We start from the raw sequence: 15,600 nt of genomic DNA, 5'->3' as shown, positions 1-15,600 counted from the left end.
TAAGCCGCTGCCTTCGGCTCAGGTCATGATCCCAGGTCCTGGGTTCAAGCCCCACATTGGGCTTTCTGCTCAACAGGGAGCCTGCTTCCTCCTCTCTCTCTGCCTGCCTCTCTGCCTACTTGTGATTTCTCTCTGTCAAATAAATAAATAAAGTCTTAAAAAAAAAAAAAATGAGAGTTGATGAAAATAGTTAATGCAAGGATAGTATGTCATGCCCTTCAAAATTCCAGAATTCCTTGAGGTATTACAATGAAATAGCAAATAAAACTGTGTAATGGCTTATATGCAACAATAAATCTGGCTAGTTCCATTCCATCGCCTGAATACTATCTGTATTAAGCAGCATCATCAGTAGGTTTGGGAACAGGGAAGAATTAGAAGCTATAGTTTTAATATTTTATCTTGATGTATCTTCATCTAGGTACGTCTCTTTTCCATACTGACTTTCACAAGGGCATCACTGCTATACTCTGTTCTCTCAGAGATGTAGCATACAATTGGTGTTTGTTGGGAAATAATAGGGTACCTCAAGTGCATCTGCAGCTGTTACAGAATGAAGAATGAACTTGATTATCACAGGTAAATCGTCCAGTTTGACAGATAACAGCTTACCCATCACCAACTGGCGGACCTAAACATAAAAAGCAAAAAAACCTTAAATATTTCTATGTTAATACCTCAACCTAGTACTGACCTGTTAGGTAAAATCAGAAAATCTACTTTTCTCATTCAGTTTTCTCACTTGTCATTTAGGAGGAAAACACCTCATTTATTTTCAATTTTATTCCAACTTACAAGTTTTTTTTTTTTTTTTTTTGAAGATTTTATTTAATTTATTTTACAGAGAGAGAAAGAGAGATCACAAGTAGGCAGAAAGGCAGGCAGGCAGAGAGGGGGAAGCAGGCTCCTCACTGAGCAAAGAGCCCAATGTGGGGCTCGATTCCAGGACCCTGAGACCATGACCTGAGTTGAAGGCAGAGGCTTAACCCACTGAGCCACCCAGGTGCCCCCAGCTTACAAGCTTTTAATTGTTAATGCCACAGTTTCCTCAAAAACAGACAGGTGTTGGGGCAGCTGGGTGGCTCAGTCAGTTAAGCGGCTGCCTTTGGCTCAGGTCATGATCCCAAGTTCATGGGATAGAGCCCCATGACGGGCTCCCTGCTCAGCGGAGAGCCTGCTTCTCCTCTTCTTCTGCCTGCCACTCTGCCTACTTGTAACCTCTCTCTCTCTCTCTCTCTGTCAAATTAATAAATAACATTTTAAAAAAACCAGACAGATGATAAACGTAAAAGTGTTATTATCTTATAATTTAGAGCCTGAATTTTCCACTGGCTAAAGGAAGACACATAAAATTGTTATTCCTATGAGGAGCAGTGTGTAAATATTATCCAAGATAGAGATTTCCACTAAAACTTACTGCTTTGAAACAGAGCAGCAAATCCATCATACTATGGCATATGAAGTTCATCAGAAAGAAAGAGATGAAATGTCATTCAATATCATTTCAAAAATTTTTTAAAGATTTATTTATTTGAGAGAGAGAGAGAGAACATGAGCAGAGGGGAGGGCAGAGGGAAAGGGAGAAGCGGACTCCCTGCTCAGCAGGAATCCGACATGCAGCTTGATCCTGGGACTTTGGGATCATGAGCTGAGCCAAAGGCAGATGCTTAACCGACTGAGCCACCCAGATACCCCTGCATTGTTTCAAAATTAAACTTTATACGCAACTGCTTCATAGCAATAAGTGACTGACATTGGTTCTGGGAGGTAACAAAGCTGGCTCTGTTTCTGGAGAGTGGAGTCTTTCCTACCCGAGACAGGAGCTTCAGGTCAAGTCGGAGGCTGGAAAGGACATCCAGGATAGGAACAGTGAGTGCAGTATTCTCCATTAAAAGGTCACTGTGAATGGTACAAAAAGAGAAAAGCTGTGTAACTTTTAACAGATCTGGGCAGATAATTACTCAGAAAAACCACTCAGAATATGGGAAGAGAGGATACTCAGTTCTCACTAAACTTGTTAGTAGTGTATTTCATTAAAAAAAAATTTTTTTTAAGATTTTATCTATTTACTTGAAGAGAGAGAGCGAGCACATGGGTAAGTGGGGGGAGGGAGAGGCACAGGGAGAAGCAGACCCCCCACTGAGCAGGGAGCCCAACGCAGGGCTCAATCCCAGGATCCCAGGACTCTGGGATCATAACCTAAGCCAAAGGCAGGACGCTTAACTGACTGAGCCTCTCAGGCATCCCTAAAAATTATTTTGGATCTAAATAAAAATACATGCTTGGGCCATCTGGGTGGCTCAGTTGGTTAAGCATCTGACTTTGGCTCAGGTCTGACCTCAGGGTCCTGACAGTGAGCCCCACATCAGGTTCCCTGCTCAGCAAGGAGCCTGCTTTTTCCTCTCTCTTTGCCCTCCCCTCACTCATGCTTGCTCTCTCTCTCAAATAAAATCTTAAAAAAACCCACATGTTCATTACAGAAAATTCAAACAGAAGAGAAGCCCTTTCCTCACCATATCCACTACCCACAGGAAACCACTATTGAGTTGGGCACATATCCTTCCTGAGAAAAGGAAAAAGAAAACCTACAACAATTACAGGGAAGTATGAGAAGTATGACACATGTACATGCAAGGCATTACAGGAGAAGAGAATAGAGAATAGTGATGGAGTCTAAAAAAAGGCTATGTAAAAGGACAAGCTGGAATTAAGCAGGCAAAGTGGGTGGTATACTGCTACACCCAGAGGGAGCAACCTACCCAAAAGCACAAAGGGAAGAAATCAATGGACATTTCTGGAGGTAGTGTTGCAGACAACTAAAGGAAAGGAAGTATTACAAACTGAATTTTTAAAAACTATTTTGAGGGTAAGCAGGAAATTGCATTAAAACAGAAATCCTACTACAGAGGGATATTTTTCTCCCTTCTTTAATTAACTGCCCTACCAAGTACTATTTTTCATGTAAATGATAGTAAGCAATGCTCTTAGCAATGGGTCCAATGTGATGTACACCAGAATGAATCATTTAGGGACCAAAAAATGCAGATGTTTGGTAAGATCCACAAATGATTGGATATGGAGTCACAACTGAGGACTCCCTGGGTGGAATACATGCTAATGAAACAGATGGATCATGTCTAGGTCTCCAAAGACCAAATTTATATGCCTAATCCTAAGGCAAACTTCATATTCACAACCACTATAGTATTTTTAAAAAAGTAGATGGGTTACCCAAATATATATTCATTATTACAAAAACAAGTCAAATCCCACACCTACTCATGGAAGGCAGATACCATCCTCTTTTATATAAATAGGAATACATTACTACTATTGTTTTTAGACAAGATCAGGCATGTTCAGGGTGGTATGGTCGTAGACCTACTACTGTTTTCATTCTGCAGAGTTAAGGCTCCCACAGTGGGAACTTACCCACCTGAGTTCTTTCCCCACATCAGCATGCTGGGAATCTCCTAGGATCTCAGGAAGGCTGGTGACAAAGTCATGCTGCAGGTACAGCGGAGCAATACTGATCAGCTGCATGAGCTTGGTGGTGAGATCCTGCAGTGGACGACACCATTAGAATTGTTGCACACTAACCAGAACAGAGAAAGATGTCCTCCTCATGAAATGTAGAGATAGAATCATTTTTGTACAATATGGCACCTATACATACATTCAAACTCAAAGCCTAAATACAGAGGTTAATGACCCAGAAATTTTCACACATGGTATGGTACATCATCTAGTGGGTCTGTTGTATACTTTACTTCATTTAAGATTTTATTTATTTATTTGAGAGAAAAGGAGTAGAGGGAGAAAGAGAGAGAGGGCATGAGCAGGTGGACGGAGAAGCAGACTCCCCACTGAGCAAGGAGCAGGACATGGGGCTTATCTTAGGAAACTGGGATCATGACCTAAGCAGAAGGCAAATGCTTAACCGAATGAGCCACCTAGCCACTCCTACTTTATTTCATTTAACCTTCACAACTCTATGGAGTCTGTGTGACAATTCCTTTTTTTTTTTTTTTTTTTTAACTTTTCGAGGTTTTTTTGAAGATTTTATTTGACAGAGAGATTGAGAGAGAGCACAAGTAGGCAGAGCAGCAGGAAGAGGGAGAGGGAGAAGCACGCTCCCTGCTGAGCAGGGAATGCGATGCGGGGACCAATCCCAGGACCCTGGGATCATGACCTGAGCTGAAGGCAGCCGCTTAACCAACTAAGCCACCCAGGCACCCCTATTCTTTTTTTTTTTTTTTTTAAGCAGACTTCATACCCAACATGGGGCTTAAACTCACAACCCAGAGATCAAGAGTCGCATGCTGCACTGATTGAGTCAGCGAGGCGCCCCGACAATTCCCATTTTTAAAAGGTGAGGATATGCATTGCCCAAAAACACACAGTAAGTACAAAACAATAAATATACAACAATACAGAATTTCAGTCCACATGGAATTCCAAAACTCATGTTCTTCCAAATAAAGATTTAGCCTTGGAATGCCTAACAAAAATTAATAGAATGATTTAAAGAACTCTGGAAAGAAACAGGCCTTACACACTAGGCTCAAAACAGATTCAATTTTACCATGGTGCTTAATAACAAATCACATAATTGTAAAAGCTTACTAACACTTTCCTTATATGTAATCAAATTAAACATTTGCAGCGCGATAGGTTGGTCTGGGATCTCACTGATTTTGAGAAATAAAACATAGTCATCTGTGTACTTTGAAAGCTACTTAATTTCTTTCCAAATATTTATTTAATAGATATCTAGTCATCATAATTAGAAAAATTTTTTTTCTGGAGAAATTTAAAGGGTGAAACATCCATGATTCTCAAATTATGAAAGATGAAAAAGCTAATAAATAGAAAAATGTGAATTTTCAGTTTAGGAAAGGAAAAAAAAAACAAAACACTGCAAATTCCAAAAGTTTGATTAAGCATGGAAAACAGACTCTCTAAATCCAAGAGACAGAGCAAGTCCCAAAGCCTACCTTGCCATCCACAATTCTGTCAAGCCATTTCAGTTGACTGATGATGAGTCTAGGCATGTTAAGTCCATCACTGTTCACACTGAAATGTTAGGATAAGAAGACAGAAACTTAGCTTTTCTGATTTACACAACAGCAAACATTAATAGTGCACAAACCATTTCAGACATTCAATTAACACTTACTGAATGTTTATATTATCACAACCTGTGTTAGACACACAGGTGACACAGGAAAAGCATGACACATACATGTTAAGATGGAAGAAGACACACTAAACTGTTAACAGTGGTTGCATCTGGGGTGGGTTTAGTAAGGTTAAGGAAGGTCTGGAGAGTATTTCTTAATAACAATGTAAACAAAAAAATAAAGGCAATAAACTTGAACAAACTAAACAAGAAAAATTTTAAAAGGTAGAAAAGTGTTAAGGATTGAAAAAAGCAAGCACATACAATTTTGGAAACATAAAAGGTCGAATTAGACTATGTCTGTCAAAGTACTGAAAACCATTTATAGATGAAGAAATGCTGGGGGCACCTGGATGGCTCAGTTGTTTGAGCACCTAACTCTTGGTTTTGGCTCCTGTCATGATCTCATGGGTCATGACATCAAGCCCCGTAAGGAGCTCCATGCTCAGTGGGGAGTCAGCTTGAAGATTCTCTCGCCCTTTGCCCCTCCCCCCACTCATGTGCATGCTCACATGTGTGCAAGTGTGCCCTCTCTAATAAATAATCTTAAAAAAAAAAAAAAAAAAAAAAAGGAATGTTGGCTTAGTTATTATTTCTCCCCAAATGAGAGCATCTGCCTTCCTCCTCCTATGTCTGAAGTCTTGGACTACCTCCAGTTTTTTTCTTGACAGCATTCTTAGTCTTTGTTTAGTGCAGTCAAATTTAACTACTGAAAAAGACAAAAAACATCTACATGAGGGGCGCCTGGGTGGCTCAGTGGGTTAAGCCTCTGCCTTCGGCCCAGGTCATGATCTCAGGGTCCGGGGATCGAGCCCCGCACTGAGCTCTCTGCTCGGCAGGGAGCCTGCTTCTCCCTCTCTCTGCCTGCTTCTCTGCCTAGTTGTGATCTCTGTCAAATAAATAAAATCTTTAAAAAAAAAACAAACAAACCTAGAAAAAATACATATTAAAAATGAGAAAGTAAAAATGACCTATAATCCTGTCCTCCAGAGATGTCTGTTATTAATATGCATATGTATATGTATCTATAGTATAGTGTATGTATTTTTTAAAAGATTTTATTTATTTAAGAGAGAGAAAGAGAAAGAGAGGACACATGCACAGGAGGGAAGAGGAATTGGGAGGAAGGATCAGAGGAAGAGGGAGAGAGAAAATCCCAAGTGGACTCCAAGTTGAGCATGGAGCCCAATGCAGGGTTAGATCTCACGACCCTGAGATCATGACCCAAGTTGAAACCAAGAGTCTGATGCTTAACTGACTGAGCCACCCAACAGACCCTGTATTTTTTTTTTTTTTTAATAACATACTGGGCTACTGTAAATACTGATTTGTAACCTTACCTTTATTTCCAATTAATGCAAGGCATTAAATAGTCCTCTGTATAATTTTTAATGTCCACATAATATTCTATTATAGGGATGTACCTCATTTACTTAACCAATCCCCTAGAGTTGAACATCTCAATTGTTTACAATTTTTTGTTAAACAGTAATCTTATTCATTACTGTTTTCATTCAGTTTTTACCTTAGGATAAATTAGAAGACATGGCTGAGCATTAAAGAGCATACAAAATCTCAGGTTTTGATACACACAACCTATTGCCCTTCAGAATGACTTGAACCAACTGATTATGTTTATCAGCAATGTATAAGCATGCTTGTTCATTACACTCAATAAGGGAGCTCCTTTGAGAGTAGAAAAAAATGTATGTATTGTTTTAAATTTGTATCTTCTGGGGCGCCTGGGTGGCTCAGTGGGTTAAGCCTCTACCTTCAGCTCAGGTCATGATCTCAGGGTCCCGGGATCGAGCCCCACTTCAGGCTCTCTGCTCAGCAGGGAGCCTGCTTCCCCCCCCACTTTGCCTGCCTCTGCCTACTTGTGATATTTGTCTGTCAAATAAATAAATAAAATCTTTAAAAAAAATTTGTATCTTCGATTATTAATGAGCATTTAGAAAAAAATGTTTGATGCTCTTGTTATTTCTTTGTGAATTGTCTGTTAGTGACCTTTTTCTACTTTTCTATTATTCTTTTTTTCCCAAGTTAGTTATTTTTTAAAGCAAATTCTAAAAAATTTAGTATGCATACCCTACAAAATTGAAAGGGTAAAGAACAGTATTCATAGAACATCTGATTCCAGTCATTGGCTTCCCTCCTTTGAGACAACCACTATTCATATTTTATTGTGTATCCTTCTAAGAATATGCAGTCATATAAACAGATGAAATTTCAAAAAAAAGACCCCACTGGAATTTTAGCAGTCAATTAAGAATCTGGTGTCATGATCAATATGACTTTCAGAGAAACTGATGATGTTTCAGAGTAATCTTTTCAGAGAGAAACTTAAGCACACAAAAGCAATTTAAGCATTCCAGAATAATTCCACTTACTTTTCAAAAAGAAATTCTGGCAACTTTTCAAATAAAGTTTTGATAATGGCAGGCTAAAAAAGAAGACATAAGGAGTTAGGAGATGGTCTTTAAATACACAACAGAAATATATAATTAACCACAATTTGCTCCAACAAGAGCTCTTAGAGGAAAACCCTAATATAACTGAAATCTTATTTTAAGAATGGCCACTTGAATGCTGCCTACATTTTGAACATAAGCTGTTGGGACACAGAGACTTCTCAATGATGTGTCTCCTAAAAAATTACCAAATGATTATGAAGGTAGCACTAAAATAATCAGATCATCAAAAATATTACTAAACATGACAACTGTTAACCTATGAAATACAGACTCAAGATTATCAAATAGTTTGCAAGAAAAGAAGATTTCTCTCCAGAGGAGTAAGAGGGGTCTTAAATGTAAGCTAACTAAATTATATTGAAGATTTCCAAAGAAAAGGAAGAGAGAGGAGTATGGGAAGATTCACAATGAAGATTCAGAGAAGAAAAGAGAAAAAATGGAGGACAGGGTAAGGCAAGACTTTCCATTGTACGTTTTTATAATCTGAAACATTTAAAACATGTTAAAGCATTGTCTATTCAATATATTAAAAGAGAGAGGAGTAGGAAAAGGGCAAAATCAAGTTAATAAGCAAGTAAAAATTGAAATGGGAGATGACACAGATGTGAATATAGCAGAGATATATAAGGTACTCAGAGCACAAGGGAGGAAAGTTTACAAATCAGGAAGGAGAGGCTGACAGAATAAGTGAGATTCCAAAGAAATGCAGTGGGCCAATCAGCTCAGTCCAAAGCCATAGTAATTGCCGTACCAAATGCAGGTCAGCAATGAGGCTATGGTAAACTACTACAAACCCAAATCCCCTGTTAACTCTACTAGACCCTGAGCTCAGGCGTTATACTTGGGCATACACCACAAATCAAGTCCATCAAATGTACACAAGTCTCACCTGTAATATGTCAATTCCCAGAAGCAATTTAATGAGGCTCTTAGAGTAAGATGTGCTTATGCTGTTAAAAAAAAAAAAAAAAAAGAAAAAAAAAAGATTTGTTTTCTATTTGTTTTCCTTGTCTTAATGTTATCATTTCTTCATAAAATTGGTTAAATAAACAATTTTTTAATTTTTTTGAAGATTTAAAAAAATTTTTAATTTATTTGTCAGAGAAAAAGCATGAGAGCCCACAAGCAGGGGAAGCAGCAGACAAAAAGAGAAGCAGGCTCTACACTGAGCAAGGAGCTTGATGTGGGACTCGATCCCAAGACCCTAGGAACATGACCTGAGCCAAAGGCAGAAGCTTAATCGACTGAGCCACCGGGCGTCCCAAATATACAATATTTAAAGAGAAACTATCCTGTTATAGCAGAAATACAGAACATTAAAAAATGGCTTTTTAAAAAAAAAAAGATTTTATTTGAGAGAGAAAGAGGGAGAGCAAATGTGTGCACAAGCAGGGGGAGTGAGAGAGGGAGAAGCAGGCTGCCCACTGAGCAGGGAGCCTGGTGTGGGGCTTGATCCCAGGGATCATGACTTGAGCCAAAGGCAGTCACTTAACTGTGCCACCCAGGCATCCCTGCTCTTTTTTTTTCTTTTTTTAAGATTTTATTTTTTTATGGAGGCGGGGCACAGAAAGAGCGAGCATGAGCTGGGGGAGAGACAGAGGGGGAGGAAGAGAGAATCTGAAGCAGACCCTGAGCTGAGCACAGAACCTGACGCAGGGCTCAATCTCACAACTCCGAGATCATGACCTGAGCCAAAAATAGAAGTCGGACGCTCAACCCAATGAGTCACCCAGGTGCCAAGAGAAGATGATTCTTACACAGGGAGAAGTAGAGAGTTAAAATTCTATCAACACAGATGAGACACGCTCTAGAAAACATTCTGGTTCTTAGTCTCATCACTATAAATTAATAATTTAAAGGTTAAAACTGAAGATAAAACAGTTATAAATAAAAAGTGAAATTCAAAAAATTGCATTCTCCCCCCATCGCCATCCCACAATCCAGTTAGTATAACAAATTAAATGTCAGCAAGATTCCAAGCCTCCAGTCCATACCTGGCTTCCTCATCCTGCAGACGTTCACATGACAAAAGGCAGCTCCTGAAACTGTCTTGGTCCTCAATGTAAGATTCTAGGCCACTAACAAATTCTTCTATTATCTTAATGATATTGAAAAAACAAAGAGTAAGATTTTCAGTTTAACATTTGCTGTAGGTTAGCTAAACATCATTCTAGTCCATTCAACTTTATGCCAGCGTCTTAATATTCCCAGTTCCAGAGTAGTGCTGGCAAAAGTGAAAGTACCAGGAAGAAACTCATACTTTGGGATAAGAAGGATGTTTCCTCAGAGTCTGAAAGAGCTTCTTTTGGAAAACAACTTGATCCACAGCTAAGAGGAAAAAACAGTTGATCAGCAGAGTCTTTAATACCTCCCACCATAGTTTTACTTTCCTAAATATAAGTTTCATATCTTGTGAAACCAATAAGGATATTTTTAACCTAATTTCAGAGCCAAATTTTCTAAACCCATGGGAAAACAGATTTAGCTTTGACAGAGGATAGCTGCTAAGTGTTCTAAAAAGATATGGAATAATGGAGTAATCGATGCCCTAAAAGCAGGGCTTTAAATGGCTTTATAAATTTTCTTCTGAAATTACTCTGACACAGATCTAATTATTCTCTTGAGTATTTATTTATTTTTCCACAAGAAAACACAAAGTATTATTGGTATATGCCATTTTTTTCTAAAAAAAGTTTTAAAAAATTAATAAAAAATAAAAAATTAGAATTACTTAACATGCATTAATCAGTACTAGAGACTATAAAAATACTCTCTAAAAAGCAGTATCGGGGCACCTGGGTGGCTCAGTGGGTTAGAGCCTCTGCCTTTGGCTAAAGTCATGATCCCAGGGTCCTGGGATCAAGCCCCGTGTCGGGCTCTCTGCTCAGTGGGGAGCCTGCTTCCTCCTCTCTCTCTGCCTACGTGTGATCTCTGTCTGACAAATAAATAAAATCTTTAAAAAAAATAAAAAATAAAATAAAAAGCAGTATCATTGTCATCTTTCTCTCAAGATGGCTGGTGCTCCCATTTTTAATCTTCACTGCCTCTCTATTTCAGAAATCCATGATTCAGTTCTGAGCCCTGCACTAAACCCAGAGAAAAGATTTAAATTAAAATATTACTTAGTTGATTCTGACTCTCTCCTGTTTTAAGAATAACTCCTGATGTTTTAAGAAGCTTTAAAAAAATACTGTCATTTTCTTCAACTTCATTGTGAACATGAGATTTCTTTGTCTTCTTGGAAAGTGGCTGCTTCCTGGCTTCTGAAAACAGAGAAAATTTTCAAGAATGTGACAAACAGTAAAGATTAAAACTGTAAACTCTACAATAACCCTAAGAGGAAAATTGATGGGTTCTTGAAGAACTGTATTGGAATTGATGCTGTAGTAAAATTTTATCTCTAACAATGGTCAGCAACAGTGGCTTACAAACAAACAAATCAACAAACAATTATTTCTGCCTAATACGTTTTTTAAAAGATTTTATTTATTTATTTGACAGAGACAGACACAGCGAGAGAGGGAACACAAGCAGGGGGAGTGGGAAAGGGAGAAGCAGGCCTCCTGCCGAGCAGAGAGCCCAGTGCGGGGCTCAATCCCAGGACCCCAGGATCATGACCTAAGCAGAAGGCAGACACTTAACAACTGAGCCACCAGGCCCCCTCTACTGCATTTTCATTTGAAGAATTCAAAACATGCCACTTCTAACAAAAATAACCATGGAAATGTTTTCCACCCAAATTCTTAATCAGTTAGTGTGCCTCAAGCTGTTGTCTACAAACCAATGCAATCAAATCACTGAAAAGCTTACTAAAAGCACATTCTTTTTTTTTTTTTTTTAAACTTTTTTTTTTTTTTTTTTTTTTTTTTTATTTATTTGACAGAGAGAGATCACAAGTAGACAGAGAGGCAGGCAGAGAGAGGAGGGAAGCAGGCTCCCTGCTGAGCAGAGAGCCCGATGTGGGACTCAATCCCAGGACCCTGAGATCATGACCTGAGCCGAAGGCAGTGGCTTAAACCACTGAGCCACCCAGGCGCCCACTAAAAGCACATTCTTAGGGGCCCCTAAGTGGCTCAGTCGGTTAAGTGTCTGCCTTTGGCTCAGGTCATGATTTCAGGGTTCTGGAATTGAACCCCACATCAGGCTCATTGCTCAGCGCAGAGCCTGCTTCTCCCTCCGGCTCCCTGCTCAGTGGGGAGTTGCTTCTCTCTCCCTCTGCTCCTCCCCACCCCGTCTTGTGTTCTCTCTCTCCCTCTCTCAAATAAATAAAATCTTTAAAAAATAAAATAGGGGCGCCTGGGTGGCTCAGTGGTTTGGGCCGCTGCCTTCGGCTCGGGTCGTGATCTCGGGGTCCTGGGATCGAGTCCCGCATCGGGCTCTCTGCTCAGCGGGGAGCCTGCTTCCCTCCCTCTCTCTGCCTGCCTCTCTACTTGTGATCTCTCTCTGTCAAATAAATAAATAAAATCTTTAAAAAAAAAAAAATAAAAAATAAAAATAAAAAATAAAATAAAAGCACATTCTTAGATCACATCCCATAATTACTCAATTAAAATCTTGAGGATGGGGACCAGGCATTCGAATTTTTAAAAAGCTTTCCAGGTAATAATCTTGAGGTACACCAAAGTGTGAGAACCAATGATCTTGATGCAGGAGTAAAAAGAATCAGGCAGGTTCTCCGGCATCAAGCCTTTGAGTATAAAGCCCAGATTGGTTTTATCCCAAGGCTTTCAATGCAAGAGAAGTAATAAAACATAATAAACAAACAAAAACAAACAGTACTTGAAATTAAGTAGGATTATTTCCTCTTCTCCCTTAATGATGTAACGAGTTAGAACTCCCTTAACAGAGTAGATGAATATAATAAATGGGAAAAAAACCTATCAACCTCTTTCCATCAGAACTAAGTAAGGGCCTCTGTCAACCACATTCTCAAATGGACAGTCCATACTGTTTCTTCACCCCTGGCATGGTTGCTTTGATATAATGCCTTTCTTTTATACATCCCTATCACAGTTTCATCTGGATTATAATTTTTTTTAAGAATTTCAGTTTTAAGCAATCTCTACATGCAACATGGGCCTCGAATTCACAACCCTGAGATCAAGAGTCACAAGCTCCACTGACTGAACCAGGCAACCCCATACTATAATTCTTTTTAAGGGAGGAAAGAGGACCATAAACCTTTTTAAAGGACAGGCGACTATGTTGTACCTTCTGTCTCAGCACCTAGATGATGTAAGTGGATAAGCAATATAATACTATTTTCTATAATACTAATTTCTCTTATGGATGTGGAGACTAAGACTGTGGCCATGCCCAAAGTCATACATGGAATTAGAAGCAGAAACTCAATCCCAAATCTCCTGATACTAGATTCTGTGTGCTCTAACCATTAAGACTTGATGACTCCCAGGACTTAAAAAGGAGGAACTTTATCTCTCTTTAAGTGCCTCACACATTTGCTATGGGAAATAAAACAACAAATGACTAGATACTTACTGGAGACATCTTCTATCAGGCTCTCTTTATCCTCTGATTTTGACAGCCTTCTCTTGGAAACCATTTTGACTGGAAGTCTTCTGCAATTAAATTACTTTCTAGAGCAAAATCAGAGAATTGGGACGCCTGGGTGGCTCAGTTGGTTAAGCAGCTGCCTTCGGCTCGGGTCATGGTCCTGGTATCCTGGGATCGAGTCCCACATCGGGCTCCTTGCTTGGCAGGGAGCCTGCTTCTCCCTCTGCCTCTGCCTCTGCCTGCCACTCTATCTGCCTGTGCTCACTCTCGCTCCTCTCTCTCCGACAAATAAATAAATAAAATCTTAAAAAAAAAAAAAAACTTAGAGCAAAATCAGAGAATAGAAGTTACCCTCTAGAAGCTAGATAAGTTTTGAGAAGTTAAAGCTATAGCTCAAAGAAAACTACCCTACCCAAAACCAAAGTGGTTCTAGTTTTTACACTAAAGTTGTCTAACTCCAGGCATTGAAAGAATTTCAACTCCTGTATCTGGTCAATACTCCCTTCCTTTCTAAACTTGATTACCTAGTTGCCTCTTTAGCAAGGCCACCTTCCTCTTGCTGAAGGATGAGATCCAGTTCTCTTTCTGATATCCCAGATCCTTCATAATCTGGCCCCAATCTACCGCTCCTTTAACTCATTAATCCAATATTGTATGCTAGAGACTGTGCTAGGTGCTGGGGTTACAAGTATGAACCAGATATGATCATTGCCCTCAGGGAGTTTACACTATAGTAATGAGTAGTCTTTTTTTTTTTTTAAGATTTTATTTATTTATTTGACAGAGCGATAGAGAGAGAGAGAGAGAGAGCGCACAAGTAAGCAGAGCGAGAGGCAGAAGGAGAGAGAGAGAGAGAAGCAGGCTCTCTGCAGAGCAGGGAGCCCGATGCAGGGCTTGATCTCAGGACCCTGGAATCATGACCTGAGATGAAGGCAGTCGCTTAACAAACTGAGCCACCCAGGGGCCCCTAGTAATGAGTAGTCTTGAGGTAGTTATTTAGGTAGAGTTATGTAAGTGCTATAAGAGAGAAGCACAGGGTGCTATGAGGGCTTACAAGGAAATTTAATCTAGTTGGGGGTAGGGGAGATTAAGAAAAGCAGGGACAATTTCTCAGGGATAATTTCTGTGAGAAAAAGGTATTAAAGCAGGGACCTGAAGGCCAAAACAGGAATTAGCCCATAGAAGATGTATGAGAAGAGTAGTCTGGGCAGGAAAATATTCAACACGGAACCAGTAAGGAGCCTGTAGAGTTAGAAATGAAACTGAAGAGGTAGGGGATGTCCTGAACCTGAATACTAAGGGCCTCTTACTCTATCTTGTAAACCAAAACATTCTTGGTCTCAGTGCTTTTGCATAAGGTGTTTTCACCTGAAATGCTCTTATCTGCCTGGAAACTACTACTCATCCTTAAAGACACAGTCAAATGTCATATTCCTTGAAAAATGTTCCTCCTATCTCCAAAGGAGCTTTCTACTCCAGCCTCCCTGTTCCATAGAGTGTATCTAGGATCCCCTACCACATCACACTAGACTGTGGGGCTCATTGAGAACAGGAACTCAGTCTCACTTATCTCTGTATCCCTAGTGCCCAGCACGGTACCTGGCATAAGATTTCTGAGCGTATTCCCTAAATGAGAATGGCTGGCAGGCGGGTAAATACTAATAACTAACAAGAGCAATTTTAAGTACTTCATAATTACTCACAGGCCTTTTTTGAGGTAGGTATCCTTATTATTCTCATTCAGGGGTGGAGCTGGGTTTCTAAGTCAGGCAGTCTGACTCCAGAATCTGCACTACCTACCAACTATACTTTTTATTTATTTATTTATTTATTTGACAGACAGAGATCACAAGTAGGCAGAGAGGCAGGCAGAGAGGAGGAAGTAGGCTCCCCGCTGAGCAGAGAGCCCGATGCGGGGCTTGATCCCAGAACTCTGAGATCATGACCTGAGCCGAAGGCAGAGGCTTTCACCCACTGAGCCACCCAGGCGCCCCCCCAACTGTATTTTTGATTGTAGTGATGGCTTCCAACAATAGTTAACATTTACTATGTACCACGCACTACGCTAAGGGTTTTCTTTATCCACTGCCTCGTTAAATACTTAGAACCATTATCAGCCATCTTACGGACAAAAATTAAGTTAGGGTCGTCTGACTTCAGGGCACAGGCCCACAACACAGCTCCTTTCCAAAGAAGCCTGAAAGCCTGGTGGGTGGGGCCGACTGTCTGGACTAGGCCGTTAGGAAAGGAGCTGGGGGTAAAAGCCTTCGTCATTTTAACGACACAGGGAGGTACCTGGGGGGGATTATCCCACGACCGAGCAGAGGAGAAAACCGGGGTTCGGGGCGCCGAGCCCCAGAAGGAAAAGCCGAGCTCCGCCGGGGCCCAGCGAGCAGGCCACAGTGACGCTGGGCCTCGAGAGACCGCGAC

The 15,600-nt window shown here is 40.1% G+C and overlaps 1 protein-coding gene across 4 annotated transcripts in view; it reads right to left on the bottom strand.

Annotated features, from left to right (window-relative positions):
* The window catches only part of LOC111144112 (Fanconi anemia complementation group D2), a 60,299-nt gene extending 44,779 nt beyond the window's left edge, over positions 1–15,520 (bottom strand). For 3 of the 4 annotated variants that reach the window (XM_022498248.1, XM_022498252.1, XM_022498251.1), the window contains exons 1-11: positions 15,466–15,520; positions 13,156–13,253; positions 10,779–10,919; positions 9,917–9,984; positions 9,651–9,754; positions 8,546–8,606; positions 7,573–7,625; positions 4,998–5,076; positions 3,437–3,561; positions 1,812–1,899; positions 527–631 (exon numbers count right to left, since the gene is read on the bottom strand). In XM_022498248.1, coding sequence (XP_022353956.1) covers positions 527–631; positions 1,812–1,899; positions 3,437–3,561; positions 4,998–5,076; positions 7,573–7,625; positions 8,546–8,606; positions 9,651–9,754; positions 9,917–9,984; positions 10,779–10,919; positions 13,156–13,219 — 888 coding nt within the window. In that variant the 5' untranslated portion in view covers positions 13,220–13,253; positions 15,466–15,520. The remainder of the gene's footprint in view (positions 1–526; positions 632–1,811; positions 1,900–3,436; positions 3,562–4,997; positions 5,077–7,572; positions 7,626–8,545; positions 8,607–9,650; positions 9,755–9,916; positions 9,985–10,778; positions 10,920–13,155; positions 13,254–15,465) is intronic. The other variant, XM_022498249.1, reaches the window with a different exon arrangement.
* Between the last annotated feature and the right edge of the window lie 80 nt (positions 15,521–15,600).

Source organism: Enhydra lutris, unplaced genomic scaffold, assembly GCF_002288905.1.
Source record: "Enhydra lutris kenyoni isolate GAN:26980312 unplaced genomic scaffold, ASM228890v2 scaffoldscaffold10, whole genome shotgun sequence".
NCBI classification, from domain to species: Eukaryota; Metazoa; Chordata; class Mammalia; order Carnivora; family Mustelidae; genus Enhydra; species Enhydra lutris.
This window is presented reverse-complemented; position numbering and strand designations above follow the sequence as displayed.